The 18,893-nt window shown below is 34.3% G+C and overlaps 2 protein-coding genes across 2 annotated transcripts; one reads left to right on the forward strand and one right to left on the reverse strand.

Annotated features, from left to right (window-relative positions):
* Positions 1-6,193: 6,193 nt before the first annotated feature.
* LOC120127680 (norbelladine synthase-like) lies at positions 6,194-6,926 on the forward strand. The gene is made up of 2 exons (XM_039145541.1): positions 6,194-6,517; positions 6,658-6,926. Exons 1-2 carry the CDS (start codon positions 6,268-6,270, stop codon positions 6,924-6,926), a joined length of 519 nt encoding a protein of 172 aa, XP_039001472.1. The 5' UTR covers positions 6,194-6,267.
* Positions 6,927-7,321: 395 nt separating this feature from the next.
* Positions 7,322-10,301, reverse strand: LOC120127929. Its single transcript, XM_039145741.1, has 4 exons — positions 9,675-10,301; positions 8,808-9,293; positions 7,676-8,155; positions 7,322-7,516 (listed from the first exon to the last, which is right to left on the reverse strand). Exons 1-4 carry the CDS (start codon positions 10,197-10,199, stop codon positions 7,433-7,435), a joined length of 1,575 nt encoding a protein of 524 aa, XP_039001672.1. The 5' UTR covers positions 10,200-10,301; the 3' UTR covers positions 7,322-7,432.
* Positions 10,302-18,893: the final 8,592 nt, after the last annotated feature.

Raw genomic sequence — 18,893 nt, forward strand, 5'->3', positions numbered from 1 at the left:
AACATGACATGATAAACTATAAATTTTAAAAAGCGTATATACATATTAAGATAATGGCTAAATTTAAATACACATAAAATTAAACATGCAAATCGAAAATTAAACCAAGGACTTAAATAAAACAATACACATAAACAAGGGATTTACACCTAAATAACCCAAGTTAAGTGGTCTCTACGTAATTTTCCTAAAATACTAATCCTAAATATTTAAGGACTAAAAGGTAACATAAAAAAAAGAGTTCAAATGTCTAAAACAATAAAAGTTAAATACAATAATACTACTTATGACTGAAATTAAATGTAGGTGAAATAAAGGGACAAAATTAAATACATGAAAACATTCGATTAGGGACTAAAATGAATTTAAAAGAAACTCAAATGAACAGTAGCTCAAATAATCCAAAAATTTTAACTAAAACGTAAATCTGTAAAATAACAAAATCATGACAAACTTAAAATGTCAAATTTCGAAAACATACTTTAAAAGTGACGGAAATGTAAAAAAATGTAAACTTAAGGGGACAAAAACCTAATTTACCCAAAAAAGTAATATGTAATCTAACTAAAAAACCCTAAGTTAATTTACTAAACCTAAACACCCAGTCAGTCGTTCTTCTTTCCCCTTACACTATTCCTCTTCGACAGTTCAGAACCCCTCTCTCCTGGCCTTCGTTGCCATGCTTGGCCACCATACTTTGGTGGCCACCTCTCTTCCGACCATAGCTCGCCATCACACTCTCTCTCACACGCTTGGTCGCATGACCACCGGCCGAAACACCCAAGAGCCCACGGTCAAAACTCACCATAGCCTCCATCGCCGCTTCTCATCCTAAAACTCTACACAATCAAGCCTAATAAAGCCGAGCACCGTTCAAGATGGTTCCCTCCTCTCTATTCAACACAGGCCATGACCAAGGGAAAACAACCACCGCAGCCCCCTATCGCTCGTCTACCAAGTTTCCACTTCCGACGAAGACTTGGGATCACTCCTCTCCTACGAAATTAAAGCGAAATAAGGTAAAACTAACTATTCATTTCTGTTTTTTACTTCAAACTTCCTTCTTTTTATCATGCGTATATCAAAATAGAACACACACTACACTGTAAATAAAAAATGAACTTAGAATGAATATACCTCGAGAAACTGCTATTGCCTTTGTGAATGAGTGATATTTACTTCCACTGGCAGAGTGAATAAAAGAATGTTTTCCTTTATTCCTTTGATTTGTTCTCTTTCTCTGTTACAATAGTCTCTGCTTTCTCTCGTTTTAAATCCTCTCTTTTCTGTCTTTGATCTCTGGTTCTTCTCGTTCTCTCGGTTAATTCCTGATCACGCTCAGCTAATATCTCCCTCGGCTCATATCTCTCCTTTGTTTGTCTGTGTAATCTCTTCCCTGTTTTCAGTGGTTCATCCCCCTTTCTAGTAGTTAATTCTCAAATAAAACCGACCCCCATTTATAGTTTCTTTATGCGATTATGGAGCCCAATATTTGGGTAACTTCTAATAACCACTTTTGTTTTCCAAGGCTTCACGTGGGTTGAAAGCTGCTCTGCTAGGTCGTTGGGCTTGAGTTGGGCCTTCAACTGGTTTGGGGTCGGATTATGTAGCCATTGCTTCGGGTCTGCTCCGACATAACCCCGGATAAATCGAGTATCTACACACAAAAATTTATCTATAAAATATGTGTACATTATGAACTATTAAAATAAATTCTGAACATAAAATTTTATATTATTGATATAAAAGGAAGAAGCTGTTAGTACCCACTAAAGTTGGTTTGAATAGACATATAAAGTGACGTAATGAACACTTCGATTTATTAAAAAAAACACCATGTATTATATTTTTGTGCTTTTAAACTTTGTTTATTGAACTTTGGACCTTGACTATGGAAAATTAATTTTGGAAATATTATTTGATGAAGGTTGAATTTTAATTGTTGGACTCTTTGATAGAGATTAGATTCGACGTTATTCAATAAATATAGCATACTAATAATTAATTTAAAACAAATTTTGACATAATTATATATTTTATGTATTATTCTATGCATCGTAAGTGAATTAAACTATGATATATCATTATGAAATTTTATAACTAAATTCATATAAATTTATTATTAATGATGTGTCATCATCTTATTTTCTGGAAATGTATAAAATTATATATTGGGAATATATTAAATATCATCCTATAAATTTTATTTTTGAATAATCTAGAGTAGTTATAATATAATATCTTTTCACAAAATTTTTTGGTTATTAACAAGACATAAACATCTTACACACATAATTTCTCGAATTCAATATCTCTAAAGAGAATAACACCCCCTTTTAACTACTGAAATCATTTGATAAATTTTATCCTTAAATAATATTTCTATGAAATGTGTTTGTTAATTTCACATTTTTTTAATATAAAAATCAAACATCAATCCACTTTATTTTGTCTTTCTTCATAACACCCAAACGGCATTACGTAAATGCATACAAACATTTAATCAATGGGTCAAAAAAGGCAAATTTCAAATCCCATAATCCCCTCATGAATCCACAAAAAGAAATATTTTTAAATATAATGGACTCCAATCGACCCGATAATTAAGATATATTAAAATTAAAAATCTACCCATAATATTTATAACCTAAAGCCTCAAGGTTCCAAATCTCTATATAAACTCTGCCAATCGCACCCGTTGAATATCATCCAAGAAACCCAGAAATGTTAAGGCAAGTTTCTTTGATTATCTTCCTTATTGTCTATTGTTATACGGCAGCTGAGTCAAATTAGGTTTGAAGCATGTTACCGATGAGGTTGAAGTGAATGTGGCTGCAAGTAGGGTTTGGAAGCTTTACAGGCACCTTGGGATTTCATTCCTTGCAGCTGAACAACTCAAAAATGTGATCCAAAGTGTTCAAGTTTTGAAAGGCGATGGTGGTGTTAGATATACAAATATGTATAACAAATATAAAAAAAATTACCAATGATTAAATATACAAAGGTTGGATTTAATAATTGTATTGAACATATATTATATTACACATTAATTTAATGATAATAATTTTAAATGTATAAACGGTTGAACTTTAGGCTTTCCAATTTTGGTGTTTTTTCTTTTGTCGTTAGTTATTTTGTTTTAATCTCTGTGACTCACAATAACACCAATCTTGAAGTTGATCACAGATCGTCGATATTCATTGTTTTTCTTTATTTTATTATATCATATATTTATTTTTTATTTTTAATATTTTTATCTTTATGGCACGATTTCCTCTGTCTTTATGGCAAGTTTCTGTTTTTCCTTTTGGCGTATTTTCTTTCATTTTATTGTTATTTTTGTTTATCTTTTTTTTCATGGTTAGATTTGATATCAAAATGACTGATAAAGAGGACGTTTTTGTTATCATGTTGATCTTACATGTTTTAGACCATTGGATTAGATTTAGATACGTGATTTGTGCTCATTGATAGTTTTCTCACATCACTTGATTTTGATTTGTGATTTATTGGTGGTCTTTCAATAGATGATCTCCTTTTGTGGTTTGTTTACCGATATGGTCAGATTTTCCTTGTATATGATCTTTGTGTTATTTTAAGTAGATAATTTTTTGTGTTAATGATTATAGAAAAATATCCTTATTATATATTTAATTTATGATTATAATTATAAAACTTCGTTCTAATTTAAATATTTTTCTATTTTTAATAAAATTATAGCGTTTTATCTTGTTAAAAAATTAAATATATAAAAATTATATACATATCATTTAAACATATACTTATAATTTACAATTTTAATATACATATCATTTTTTATTCTGAAGTTGATATGCATATTATTAATCATGTATAATACTATAATGTAATTTTTGTTATTAACTACGATGAAATCTATGATATAGCAGCACGAACTCAATAACCTCAGTGGTAAATGAATTGTTGTTATTCCTTAAGGTTTCGGGTTCGAGCACCAACAATATTAGAGGTACGAATGTTTAATATTAAATGATTGAGAATTATCTTTGAACATATAGTATATTGTACTTACCCCATATTAATAAAAAATCTATGATATAACATATTATAGTTATAGACTTATAGTGTATTTATTACTATACATGCATGTAACTAATAAAACAGAAATATTATTATATTTTTAGAGGCACAAATATTATTATATTAAATTACAGCATATCATCTTATATAAAATACTTTTGTACGATATAATTATTAAATAATTTTATATTTAATTTGTGATATTAATATTTTATATATAAATATAATAGTAATAATGTTTAAAAATATTAAGTGTTTCAATTTTATTGGTTAATTAAGAAGACACATTTCAATTTATATTGATGCGATATTAATATGAAAGATGTGATGTTAACAAGAAGAGTCACAATATCAATATGAATAAATACAATATTAACACGAAGAGATGTGATGCTATTATGAAGAGATGTGATGTTAACATGTACCGATGCGATGCTAATACAGAAAGATATAATGTTAACATGAATAGATGTAATCTTAAGTGTTAATATGAAGAGTTGAGATATTAATATGAATAAATGTGATGTTAACATGAATAAATATGATGTTAATATGAATAGATGTGATGTTAACATCATATTAACATGAAGAGATGTGATGTTAACATCATATTAACATGAAGAGATATGATGTTAATATGAAGACATATGATGTTAATTTGTCTTTTATATAGAAGTTAGGTCATCTTTCTACATATATTGCATGATAAAATTTATTTTATCCATCAAAAAATTGAAATATAGAGGAATCAAGTGGGAGAAACAAACTATTCCTAATTTATTATTTTTAGTATAAATTTCTTACAAAATTAATTCTATGAATCTAAATATATTTTCCTTGATTATTTATTTTAATTATGAGAATTATAATGTTCTAAAATCCTTAAATAACTATTTTATATTAATTAAATAATTCTAATACTAATTCATATTTTAATCTATAATATGAAATAATATCCCTACAATAATAAAATATATGTATAAAAACTCGACTTTTCATGAGGTAGATTTGGAATCATTGTGTAAAATAAAAGGATTAATTATGATTTTAGTATATTTACTATATTAAAATTTGTGTCCTAGACATTTTACTTTAATCTAACTAATTTGGTCATTTTATTTTTATTACGTTATTAATAGGTTTAAATTAACAATACCATTAGTTATTGTTGACAAGATATGAAGTGAGTTTTTTTTAAATAATAGTAATTATTATTCTAACATATAATTTTATTATTAATTAAATAATATTGATTGGGGTTCGATGTAACCTTGATTGTATGACTAAGACTCTACATCATTTCTTTAATACAACAACTAATGATGTTTTCGATTAAGACATACTAATAACATTATAAAATAGAAAAATTAAATCTAAACTTTCAACGTAGTAAAAGAACTAAAATCATAATCAGACCAAAATAAAATTAATTATTATATTTGACAAACTTGAAAGAATATTTTTATCTGTCTAGAATTATCTGACCTAAATTAATTTAAATTTAAAAATTTTAATCCAAAATATTCAAATTAAAAAGAATTAAATTTAAATTATTTAAATCTAAATCAAGTTAAACTCAAATTGATTCAAACTCGAATTTGATCTTAACATAATCTGAATGCAAAAACTATCCCGGTATAGTTTGATACCTAATTTGAATGAAGATAATGATAGGGTCAAAAATGTACACACATGATAATATCAACAAACATCAATAATTTAATTTTGTTTTCTCAACAACTAAACAATTTTATCCAAATGTGTCGACTTTCAAATCCCATAACCCCTCAATGAACCTCAAAAGAGAAATCTTGTTGAGTGTAAGAATTATATCTTAATTTGGGAAGAAAGGTTCATGAATTTAAGGTACAATTTTGAAAACAAATCAAAGTCGGTTTCTGAAACCCAGTTTTAAAGGCAGACAATCCCTGTATCAGCCGTTATTATTGGCCAAGACTTGTTCTACGTGAGACATTACATTATGGGAATGCATAACTGTTATATCATCAATGACTTCAATTTGTCAACCGATCCATGCACATTTAACGCATCCATCTTGTCTCATTCTCGTCTCCATATTCTCTATATAAACTCTGTCAAATTGCACCCATCGAATATCATTCTACATGTTCAAAACTGATTAAAACCCAAGTTTCAAAAGGCTAGCAAAGTTCATCAAAAAGGAAAGAAAACCCCAATTTTGCAGAGATGTTGAAGCAAGTTTCCTTCATTTTCTTTCTGGTTTTATCTTGTTATATGGGAGCCGAGTCCCGAGAGTTGAAGCATCTCACCAATGAGCTTCAAGTGAATGTGGCTGCAAATAGTGTTTGGGAGCTTTATAGGCACCTTGGGATTTCAAGGCTTACTGCTCAAAACCTCCAAAATGTGATCCAAAATGTTCAAGTTTTGAAAGGTGATGGTGGTATTGGAACTGTGCTCAAACTCACTTTTGTTCCAGGTACTTGCATATTTCACAAATAGAAAGGCTAAAATCTTGAAAATGAAGGCAGAGAAAATTTAAACTTGAGCATAAGTAGACATTTGTTTCCCATATATTCAACTTTTTTTAAAATTTATTTTTGTTATCAATTGAAACAGGGAATTCAAGCTATACTGAAAGATTCATTGTGATTAATGATGAAAGGAAGGTGAAGGTGGCAAAGGGATTGGAAGGGGGATGTTTAGCAATTGGTTGCTCAGTTCAAATCGTTCGATTTGATATTATTGAGAAAACAAATGATTCATGCATTATTAGATCAGACATTGCTTATGCCGTGAAGAAAGAGTTTGTAGCTAATGATCCAAAGCCTAATATTCAACTCTTAGCAGCAGCTGCACAAATTGCTAAAAGATTTCTTGAAAGTTGATCGATTCTAATGACTGTGAATTGTATGGTGTAAGTTGTGAAATGTATTTATAATTGAACAAAGTATATTGGCAACCAAATGCACTCAAAAAATGCAGCTAAAACAGTTGGGACTCTTTCTATTTATTCCTTTGTTTTCAGTTCAAGAAAATAAAATCGTTATCCCAAACGTACAAACCAACCATCGAAAGTTAACCCGGGATGCAACATCAGATAACATCATGATTAAAGAGCTATATGAACAAATGAAGAAAGAAGAGTATTCCTCGAAAAACAAAATGATGTGAACAGTAAACAGACAGATTCTCAAGCAAACCAATCAGTTGAATCACTGAAATGCAATTACAATCCCTTCTATTATTGAGATGAAGAAGGGCAATTTGATGAACTCATGAGACTAAGATTTTCCATAAAAAGAAGCAGAATTGCCACGGTCTTGGGGAAAAAACCTTGACTGCTTGAAATGGCAGGTTTCCGTGTGGATACCGTTCAATATCATTCAATGTTCTACGATGGACGAGAGAAGGATATCCAATAGCCAGCCTTTGCATGGTCGCCAGTAAATTTCTTCAGCATGTAGCAGTAATTAAGCTGGCAAACATACCAAGTCACAACATGAACAACCAAAAGCCAGAAAGAGTTAGCTAAAGGAAATGTGTACAGTTAGGATTTTAAGCCATTCATTTTCTTTCCATCCAATTCAATGCTGGTTAGTTGAAAAGTTTTAAATAAAGGGAAAAAGGAATTAACCTCCATGCGAAATAGACTAGTAGGGATGACAATGCCGACTCCAGCTGATCTTCTGAATGACTCTATGAACTTCTGGACGGAGAAACTTCGGAAGTCTTTATCTGTCAAATTAGCAACATTTCCAGCATACGCAAAGACGTGTGCATGGATTCCCCTTTCTTGGAGCCACCTAGATGGAAGATCAAAAGAAAGGTCTGCTAGAGCAGTAACAGTAAAGTTTCCTCCAATAGCATTTTCAACATTGATTTGTCCTGTAGGCTCATTGGCGCCAGATGCCCTTGTCTTAAATCCCCATAACGCTTTTGGCCCTCCTAAAGCACAAACCGGAGATAGATTGCCACCCAAGAAGAATCTTTCTGGTAGGGATGCAGTCCTGTTCAAGAATACACTCCCCCATGGAAAAAGAACACCGCTAGAAATCCCAAAATTAAGTGCTGCACGATAAAATCCAAGAGGAATAGCAAAACGAAGATCGAACTCCTGATAGAAAATCAGGTGAATTGTACAAGTAAATTGACAGCAAAAAAAGTACAATAGCGTGCAGCTAGTGTATATAACAATTATGATTGGATAGAAAGATATACAAATAAATAGAAGTCGTGTATGACCATGAAAACTAGTGGTAAATTCAAACAGCTATTCATATTCATACACAGAATTAAGAATTTCAGATACTAGAACCCTGAAAGCGAAGCTAAGTCTGGATAGAAGCTTTTATGCCAGTAACCCAGTAATCAAATGGAAAAGCCAATATTCCAAATCAAGACGAACAAAATAAGATTTCTATTATATCCTCATAAAAATAACCTAAACTTAGCACGTTAAAGAAGGAAAACCCCACAATACCTACACTTCTATCTGTCAGTCAAATTGCAGTATGAACGCTCACACCTCTACAAATAAGCTTTCTGGCCAATGGCTACTGCACTAGGTTTCAAATATAGTGTCCAAGCACATATACAAAAGAAAATACATATACAATGATAAAAGATAATTCCTGACACTCTTTTGTCTACTTGTCATGAAAATATAGCACGCAAAACCTATGCTGCATCGAAGTCCAAACTGATAATGATATGACAAAATACATACAACTAAACCTGCAATAAGAAGTCCGTGCTTATTATCAAACCTGGCGAAGGAATCTTAAACTTTGACTATCAGGTGAAAGGCCACTGATATGAGTTTTAGCAGCAAATGCAAATCCTTGAGTTGGCCTCACAGTAGAATTTCTCTCGTCAATTTTTAGTGTATACTTCAGAGATGAAAGATAATCATATCCAAGCTGCATCCTTACGGAAGAGGATGACGTTTGAGATGGATCTGCTAAGTTACGCCATGCAAGGTGGTATTCCAAGTTTTGATACCTATTCGAATACAAGCCAAGAGAAAGTCCGACAGACCGTTCTTTGTAAGATGAAAAGGTCAGCAAATCTTGGGTCAACATGTGTGCACGAACAGTCACAGGAGCTACCAATGTTCTCAATCTGGGAAAATATACACCAGCACTTATCTCTGCTGCATGGTCCAAACCGTAAGCAATTGAACCATCCCATAGATCCCCAAACCCTAACAAATTCTTGTACTTGAGTGATCCTTCCACCGAGGAAGATTTAGTCTACAAAAACATCATACAATTATGATTCAACAAAATGGAAACGCAGCAATATATAAATATTCAATAGCATATGCTTCTCATTTTAACAACATTGTACAAATGTAAACTAGACAAGAATTCCAAACTAGAGTTTTAACCAGAGAACTAAATCAGAATTTTAGAATTAACCTCCTTAATACATCTCAACACAAACCCAGAAGATCTAAATTTGGCATTTGTATCCCATTTTAAGTGCAATGGCAAGAATTTTTCTGAGGAAATAAACAACTTTAATAAATGTATCCCTTTTGTAACTAATATAAATCTAGTTACCTTAATTTATTCACAATAACTCGATTACCAATGAAACAAAAGCCTTGAATTTTTGTAAAGAAAAAATACCTCAGCTTTCGTATAAGCTCCAATCTCTCCCGATAGCCGATTCCTGGCTTCCTCAACCTCAATAATTACATTGGCGCTTCCTGGAATCTCCGGCGGGCCTGAATCGAGCGTTATCGTGACCGAATCGAAGAGTCCGAGCGATTTCAACCGCGAATTCACGGAGTTAGACGCTCGCAACAGGTCCTGCATCGTCGTGGCTTTCTTCAAAGCCTCCGATGCCTCGGCTCCGATTATGTAGCCTTTGGTCTTCGTATTCCCTTTGATGATCACATCGTGGACGTTGATCGGAACGGGGCCGGTTAACATACGCCGGACCAGTGTGTCCATTTTCAACTTCACCGAGCGGGGCGTGGCGGGTTGGAATAAGACGTCGTTTTCTTCTTCTTCTTCTTCTTCTTCATCGTCGTCGTCATCATCATCTTCAAAGATGTCGTCTTCATCGTTATCGTCATCTCCATCGTCCGGATCAACGGCAATGTCGGGTTGCTGGGTTTCTGAGTCGGGTTTCTGATCGGTTTCGGGCATTGGTAGAAATCACAATAGGAGAAGAGACAAAGCGAGAGTGAGGAATTGAGGGCTGAAAGAGAGCATTACTGGCCCATTGGCAGTCAATCACTTTTTCTTTTTCTTTTCAATTTTTATTATCATATGAATATACCTTTATTTAATACATATTTCTTATTTTTTAAAAGAAAAATACCTTTATTTTAGTTAATTCAGTTTAAGTTTTTGATCGAAATGATTAAATTTATTATTTTAATTATAAAATTTTAATAATCAATAATCTTTATTTAATATTTTTTTATTTTTTATCATATTAAAAAATATTTAAAAATTAATCAAATCAGCATTAATATTCATAACTTATCATATATCAAGATATTATGAACTCAATTTATAATTTTATCTTATATAAATTTTAAGAAGACAATAGTGTAAAAGAATTATTGAAAAAATATTCTCATATAATAAGTTATGTTATTTTCTAATTATCATTTTCCATGCTTTTATATAAACTTTTTATTAAATTATGTTCATTTATTATTATCAAATATTTTTAAAATATTAAATCATTAAAAACATAACTTTTAATTGATTGAATTTTTCAACATATTATATCAGATAGACCTCAGTATATATATTTTTGAAATTTTTTGAAATTTTGTTCTAAGTCAAACTATTATCAATCATTAAGTTTAAAATTTAAAATAGAGAAAATCGCCTCAGTGACCAAAAAAAAGTTATAATATACGATTTTAACCAACTTTTTTTGGATTTGCCAAAATGACCAACAAAATCGCAACGCGAAATAAAAATCGCAACGCGATCCCCAGAATCGCAAATCAGTTTCCAGAATCGCAAATCAGTTTCCAAAATCGCAACGCGATTCTTGAAAATCGCGATGCGATAGTACAAATTCGCATTGCGATTTTCCATAATCGCAACGCGAATATGAAAATCGCAACGCGAACACATAAATCGCAACGCGTATCCGTAAATCGCACGTGTATCCGTAATCGCAACGCGTATGGGTAAATCGCAATGCGTATCCGTATATCGCAACGCGTATCCGTAAATCGCAACGATAATACATAAAATCGCAACGCGTATCCGTAAATCGCAACGCGATATTTAAAGCGCCATTATAATCGCTACGCGTATTTTATTTTCAAATTACAAAAAGAATATTAAGACAAAATCCCGTAATCGCAACTCTAACCTAAAACCTAAAATCACAACTCAGTCCCATCTCCATCTCTCACTCTCTACGGCGAAGAAATCCGTCCCCATCTCCGAAGATTTCCGTCCCCATCTCCGGCGAAATCCCTCACAACCATTCACGGTCAGAAATCCCTCACAATATTCAGAAATGGAAAATCAACCTCCGAGGGTTAGTTTTTTTAATTATTTTTATTTTGAAATGTTTGCATTATTGTAGGTTTTTCATATTGAAACTGATATAAGTTTACTGGTCATTTCAATAATAGATTAACCATTTCACTTAGATTTCATTTCGCGTTACGATTCTGTCGTTGCGATTTTCATTTCGCGTTGCTATTCTCTCGTTGCGATTTTCAAGTTAGTATTTGTCTTTGTCTTTGTTCTGTCTTTTGGTTGAAGTAATGCAATCCATTCAAGTTTCAATTTGCAGAAGAGTCGCAACGAGATAAATGAAAATCGCAACGAGAGAATGACTGTCGCAACGAGAGAATCGCAACGCGAAATGAAAATCGCAACGAGAGAATCGCAACGCGAAACCAAAATCGCATTGCGATTTTCATTTCGCGTTGCGATTCTCTCGTTGCGATTTTCATTCGCGTTGCGATTCTCTCGTTGCGATTGTCATCTCGCGTTGCGATTCTCTCGTTGCGATTTTCATTTCAACCAAAGACAAAACTTGTTGCAAATTTTAGTTTCAAGAATAAACTACTACTTTTTATGTTTATTGTTTTTGGTATATCTTCACAGTGTAGTTTTTGGTATATCTAACTTGGTATGTTTATTGTTTTTGTAGAAATTTTTTTCGGCTCAATTGACCTTGAGAAATAAAGTCAGCCTGGCCACTACAATTGCAAAGAAGCTTTCACCTGCTCAAAGACAATTGTTTGAGGAAACCTGCTTCGGGCCATGGCTGAGAGTACAGCATCCGGGTGGAGATGCTAATTTGACCCATTTGTGGCTTCAGACCATGACATCAAATCTACCCGACAGTATACACGTGGTGAGGAAGAGATATGGTTTCATTTTCCACCAGCGTATACTGCTTTGGGCGGAAGGAGTTCTGCTTAATCACTGGTCTACGATTCGGACACGATGATGTAGGCCGGTACACTCGTCATATCGCCGCCCATCATGGTTATCCCGGGTTTTTCCGGATGAGTCAATGGAGAAGCCGAACCTACATGTCGACGACCTGAAGAAATTATTTAATAAGAAAGCTGGTTTTCACTCGGATGGAAGACGTCGATGTTGTCCGAGTATGCCTTCTACTACTTGTGTATGCCGGCTTTTTAGGCAGAGAGGCCAGACACCTATTCATCGGGAGCTAATAATATTGGTAGAGGACCTGAATGCATGGAATCTGTTTCCGTGGGGTTCGTATATATGGAAAGCTACCTGGACTAAGTTGTCGTCTGCCTTTGATGACCGCAAAAGTTTGCGGGGCGATGGGTCCAAATACACTTTGTCAGGCTTTGTTTGGGCCTTTAAGGTAAGAATTTCTATATAATGTTTCTAAAATTATAATTAATTATTTAACAATTACTAATTTTGTTATTATATTGTTTGTAGATTTGGATATTCGAGGCTTTCCCCAGCATGCGTACATATGCAATAAAAACGTCAAATGATATTCCCAGGGCTATTTCCTGGAAGAGGAAAACTCTGTTGGATTGGGAAGACTTAATACCATATGCCACAATAAATAATGTAAGTTAACACAAATCTTTCATATAATATATAAACAAGTTATAATAGTAGACGTTTAACTTTGTTTGAGTTTTTATATTTTAGGAGGCCAACATTCCATTACAAAGACTGACACCCACGGAGGAAGAGCTTGCCACTGATTGGTGGCAAGCTAGTCAGAATTTTTTTGATGGCACGGATGATGAGCAGCATCCACTTCCTCCAATTCGAGAGCCATCACCTCACCTAGAGCCATCACCGATCGACCCGACTATACATCTCTAGAACGAGAGCCATCACCTATCCCGTCACATCATCGAGCCTCTTCTCCACCATCACCTCATGATAGGCGACCGGCAAAGATGCCACGACTCCTATCTCCCTGTTCTCCACCTCCACCTCAACGGGATGAGTCAAGGGAGTTACGTGATGAGGTCAATGCCTTGCGTGAGGAGATCGGTACTCTACGCGATAACGATGGTGCATGGCGTGTGGAGGTGTCAACTTTACGTGGTGAGGTTGCCGCTCTACGTGAGATGATAGTATCGTTGCAGAATGAGGTTCATACTCTACGCAACGAGGTAAGTTTAAGATTTTCCATATTTAACTTAATGATAAATTTACTCGTAATTTCACTTAGATTAGCCATTTCACTTAGATTGCTTAGTAAATTTATTCGGTTGCTGCCAATTCTGCTAAACTGTGTATTCTTTAACACTGTGAAATAGTATTTGTCTTTGTTTTGTCTTTTGGTTGAAAGTAAATTTGTTCGGTTGCGCCAATTCTGCTAAACTGTGTATTCTTTAACACTGTGAAATATATTTGTCTTTGTTTTGTCTTTTTTGAAAGTAAATTTGTTCGGTTGCTGCCAATTCTGCTAAACTGTGTATTCTTTAACACTGTGAAATAGTATTTGTCTTTGTTTTGTCTTTTGGTTGAAAGTAAATTTGTTCGGTTGCTGCCAATTCTGCTAAACTGTGTATTCTTTAACACTGTGAAATAGTATTTGTCTTTGTTTTGTCTTTTGGTTGAAAGTAAATTTGTTCGGTTGCTGCCAATTCTGCTAAACTGTGTATTCTTTAACACTGTGAAATAGTATTTGTCTTTGTTTTGTCTTTTGGTTGAAAGTAAATTTGTTCGGTTGCTGTCAATTCTGCTAAACTGTGTATTCTTTAACACTGTGAAATAGTATTTGTCTTTGTTTTGTCTTTTGGTTGAAAGTAAATTTGTTCGGTTGCTGCCAATTCTGCTAAACTGTGTATTCTTTAACACTGTGAAATAGTATTTGTCTTTGTTTTGTCTTTTGGTTGAAAGTAAATTTATCCATTCAAGTTTCAATTTGCAGAAGAAGAAATAGTTTTTTCGCAACACGAAACTTAAAATCGCAACGCGAAACCAAAATCGCAACGCGAAATGAAAATCGCAACGACAGAATCGCAACGCGAAACCAAAATCGCAACGACAAGATCGCAACGCGAAACCAAATCGCATTGCGATTTTCATTTCGCGTTGCGATTCTTTCGTTGCGATTTTCATTTCGCATTGCGATTCTGTCGTTGCGATTTCATTTCGCGTTGCGATTTTGGTTTCGCGTTGCGATTTTAAGTTTCGTGTTGCGAAAGTAAACTATTTCTCTTCTGCAAATTGAAACTTGAATGGATTGCATTACTTCAACCAATAGACAAACAAAGACAAATACTAACTTCAGGGTATTAGTTTGAAACATATTTTTCTTTGTTATCTGATGCATTTTGTGAACTATGATAGAATAATGACTTGGGTGAATACAATGCAAGTTTGAAACATATTTGTCTTTGTTTTCACTGTTTAAATATCATGTCTGTTTATTTACTGATTTTTGTATTTAATTATTTAGCGGCCCGATAGAGTGGATGCTTTACGTCGGGTTATGCTTGCACGACGGAGTTCACGCATCAGACAGCGTGCACGTGCTATTAAGTCTCCGTACACCCCAATAGTGCGAAGACACCGCAAGAAGAAGCCCGACTCGCCTGTCATCCCTCAAGAGTCCACTCCTATCGTTGAAGAGGCCCCCCATATCATTCATTGAGAGTCCCCTCCCACCGTTCAAGAGGCCACTGTCATCATTGAAGAGGTCCCTCCCACCATTCAAGAGCCCGATTCACATGGCGTCATATGTAGGCTTCTTGAGAAACCCTCTGACGTGCCGGACATGATGGATTCAAGTTGGCTCTCGTATGAGTTACCGGCCAGTACCATACCGGTATCTGAAGAGGAGAGGGAACAACTACCGGACACAATTTTGGATAACACCCTTTGGGCTAAGACCGCAGTTGATTTTTATCTACATGAGCGGAGCAAGGGGTGTTTCACTGACATATGCAAGCTCACCGATGATATCTTTTTGTTGCTTGAACGGCCTTGGTGGGGCGTATTATTAGGGGTCGAAGACAATGGCTATTTCGATGGGGGGGTAAGTCTTATATTTTTCTATATTCAATTTGATTAATTTTTTTTTAAATTTATGTAAGTCACTGATATATGTCTTTTTTTGTAAAACAGCATATCGATGCGTGGGTGACACGTCTTCTAATAATAAGAAAACTTAAGAAAAATAAAAATATACGATATACAATAATGCCGACGTCTTTTCACGCCGTTCACTTGAAGAATGCACGAGATGAATCATTTGATTTGGGCAATGGACAAGCTAAACTTTATCCTGCATGGTGGGAGGTCGATAAGGTTAGTATTTATTTTAGATTGAGTTTAAAGGTTTTGTGAAATAAGTGCGCAAATGAATGAATTATTACTTATGATTGCAGGTGTTATCCCTGTTTTGGAACGTAAAATTGGATTCTCGTCGAGCTTCAGCTCCCATCCCTTAAGACAATAGTGTATGACAGCATGATAAATTACATATCATTGGCTGATTTAAGAGATGTTATTAAGGGATGGAGCTCTCATTGGCTAAATTCTTGGATGCGATCAATTATTGGACTTGTTCTGGAAACAAGAAGCCAAAGAAGCTCAATATTACAGTTATTAGAGACGAGACCGCGCCACAACAAACGAGCGGAGCCAGAGGAGATTGTGGTCCTCTCGTATGCTTGGCGTTGGAGCGTTTGACGACGGGAAGCATCAAGTATCTACCTCCCACCGATAGAGATAAAGCTGCAGTAGGCTTGTGGTTTCGGCATTATATGGCTAAATCGATATATACGAGACGCTGCCTACTTGCATCCGCGTTATAAAAATGTCCAAACAATTGGTAAGTTTATATATAAATGAAAATGTTTGGTTAAGTAACTAGAATTCAATAATTTGCTGTTTGTAGGTTTTAGATGTGTAGAAAGTGTTGTTTGAACAAATGTTTGGTTTCTGCAGGTTAATCTCAGAAGTGAACTGCGTGAAAATGATGTCGAGCTGCAAAAGTTGATTCAATAGTTTAATTGATTGTTTTTTGATTGTTTAATTGATTTGTAAAAGTTGATTCAATAGTAGATGATCGGAAATAAGAATTATTGCTTATTTTTTGATTGTTTAATTGATTTGTAAAAGATGATTTGTAAAAGTTGATTTGTGTAATTGATGCGAACATAATTCTTATTTGTGCTTGTTTAATTGATTGAAATGTAATGGTTGATTTTGTTGATTTCAATCTGCATTATGTTGAAGGCAAAAATGACTATCGCAATGCGAAATGAAAATCGCAACGAGAGAATCGCAATGCGAAATGAAAATCGCAATGCGGAAATGAAAATCGCAATGCGTTTATAATTTCGCATTGCGATTATCTCGTTGCGATTTTCATTTCGCATTGCGATTTTCATTTCGCATTGCGATTCTTTCGTTGCGATTTCATTTCGCATTGCGATTTTCATTTCGCATTGCGATTTTCATTTCGCATTGCGATTTTCATTTCGCATTGCGATTCTCGTTGCGATTTTCATTTCGCATTGCGATTTTCATTTCGCATTGCGATTCTCTCGTTGCGATTTTCATTTCCGCATTGCGATTTTCATGTTGGGATTTTCATTTCGCGTTGCGATTGTATTTTCCGTGTTGCGATAGTCAAATGCATGCCTAATAGTGATAACAACTGAATAACAAGAGTTGGTTAAGTCAAAATGGTTGGCCTGAGTCATTAATTCAACTGAAAATGTTAAAAGTTCACATAAAATCCACATAATACAACGTTTGCATTTAAAAATCACCTAAGTTAACAGTCTCAAAAGGTGAAGCCAATCGTGATTGGGATTTTAAAGATGATTGCCTTTTGCTTGACACCATATGAGCTTTGGATTTTGATGAGGATCCATATTTTGGTAGAGGAAAAGATGATTTTGATGGCACTGGTGATCCACATGTCAACCTTGTATGACCACTTCCTTGCACCGACTACATGTCGATCTCTTCTTCTCTTCACCCTTAGACGGTATACGATCGTGACTTTTGGTCGGCCAGGTAGCCTTCTGTCCATGGCTGGTGGCAAAACTGTTTGTAAGTCATCTGGTATGTCCCACTCAGAAGGATGTGGAATAGGGTAGACAATCTCGGCATAAGTCTGTCGATAAACTTCTGTAGTGTAGCAATCCATAGCGTATGCGCTTGAATCATCTTGGTTTAAATGAAGAGCAACTTTTATAACATGGCCACACGGATAACCAGATGTTTGCCATTTCATACAACTACACGTCTTTGCATTTAGATCGACTAGCCCATTTAAGTTATTATCCAGTACTTGAAACAAAGTGTTTGAACATGGTTCAACTCTCCATGACGTTGACTTCACAACACGTTTCGTTATCTTTTTTCAGTCCATGGTGTAACACGATGTTCCAATGTTCCTGTAAATTTAAATAAACAATACTTAGTAAAATATATAAATATGATAAGTTACGAATTCAAAGAAATAATACCTGCATGGTTTCTTTTCTGTAGTACCACTGTTGAATAGAGGCTCGAAAAAAACTCCATTAACATAGTAATGGGTAATTTCCGGGAATGACGACTTAGAGCGTTGATTGATTCTGCACTATTAGACGTCATGAAACCATATCTTGCTCCAAGTTGATGTACTCTTGACCATCTTTCAAACCCGACATCTTCTAGTGTTTGAGCACACTGAGGCAAAACACGTCTTAAACAATTTATATGCTTATTGAAATCCACTTCCCGATAAGCTTTTACAGCCTTCCAGTATGTCCATTTGTGCTTTTTATACCAGCAGACCTTGATTTTAGATTTCTATACAAATGAACACCACAAAGTCCATGAAAAGCATCTGGGAAACACCTTCTAACAGCGTTGTCAATTGAGTTTGCCCTATCGGATATGATTGTCAGATTGCTAATAGGACCTATGCAATCCCTAAGATGCCCCATAAACCATGTCCATGAATCAGAGGTTTCAGATTTGCCAACCCCGTAAGCTATTGGCAATATCCCATTGTTAGCATCCATGGCTACTGCTAATAAGTTTACTCCAAGGTATCGACCTTTCAAATGTGCTCCGTCAACTATAATAACTGGGCGCATGCAAGTAATAAACGAACGAATCTACAAAATAATATACACAAGAAATATAATCATTTAAATGTGAAATGCATGTAACTAACAAAAATGAGTCAACAAAATTATATTGATTTACTAACCGTAGCACCAATGGCGATAAACAGCAACTCAAAGCGTCCATCTCTATCTGTTTTGATATGAGTTACCGACCCAGGATTTTTCAGCTTTAAATTGTGACAATAAGCCGGCAGTTGGGCAAACGATGCTTCTGGCGACCCCCTCAACAATTCCAAGGCATAACATTTGGCTCTCC

The sequence above is a fragment of the Hibiscus syriacus genome, unplaced genomic scaffold, assembly GCF_006381635.1.
Source record: "Hibiscus syriacus cultivar Baekdansim isolate YM2019G1 unplaced genomic scaffold, ASM638163v2 tig00110472_pilon, whole genome shotgun sequence".
Lineage (NCBI taxonomy): Eukaryota > Viridiplantae > Streptophyta > Magnoliopsida > Malvales > Malvaceae > Hibiscus > Hibiscus syriacus.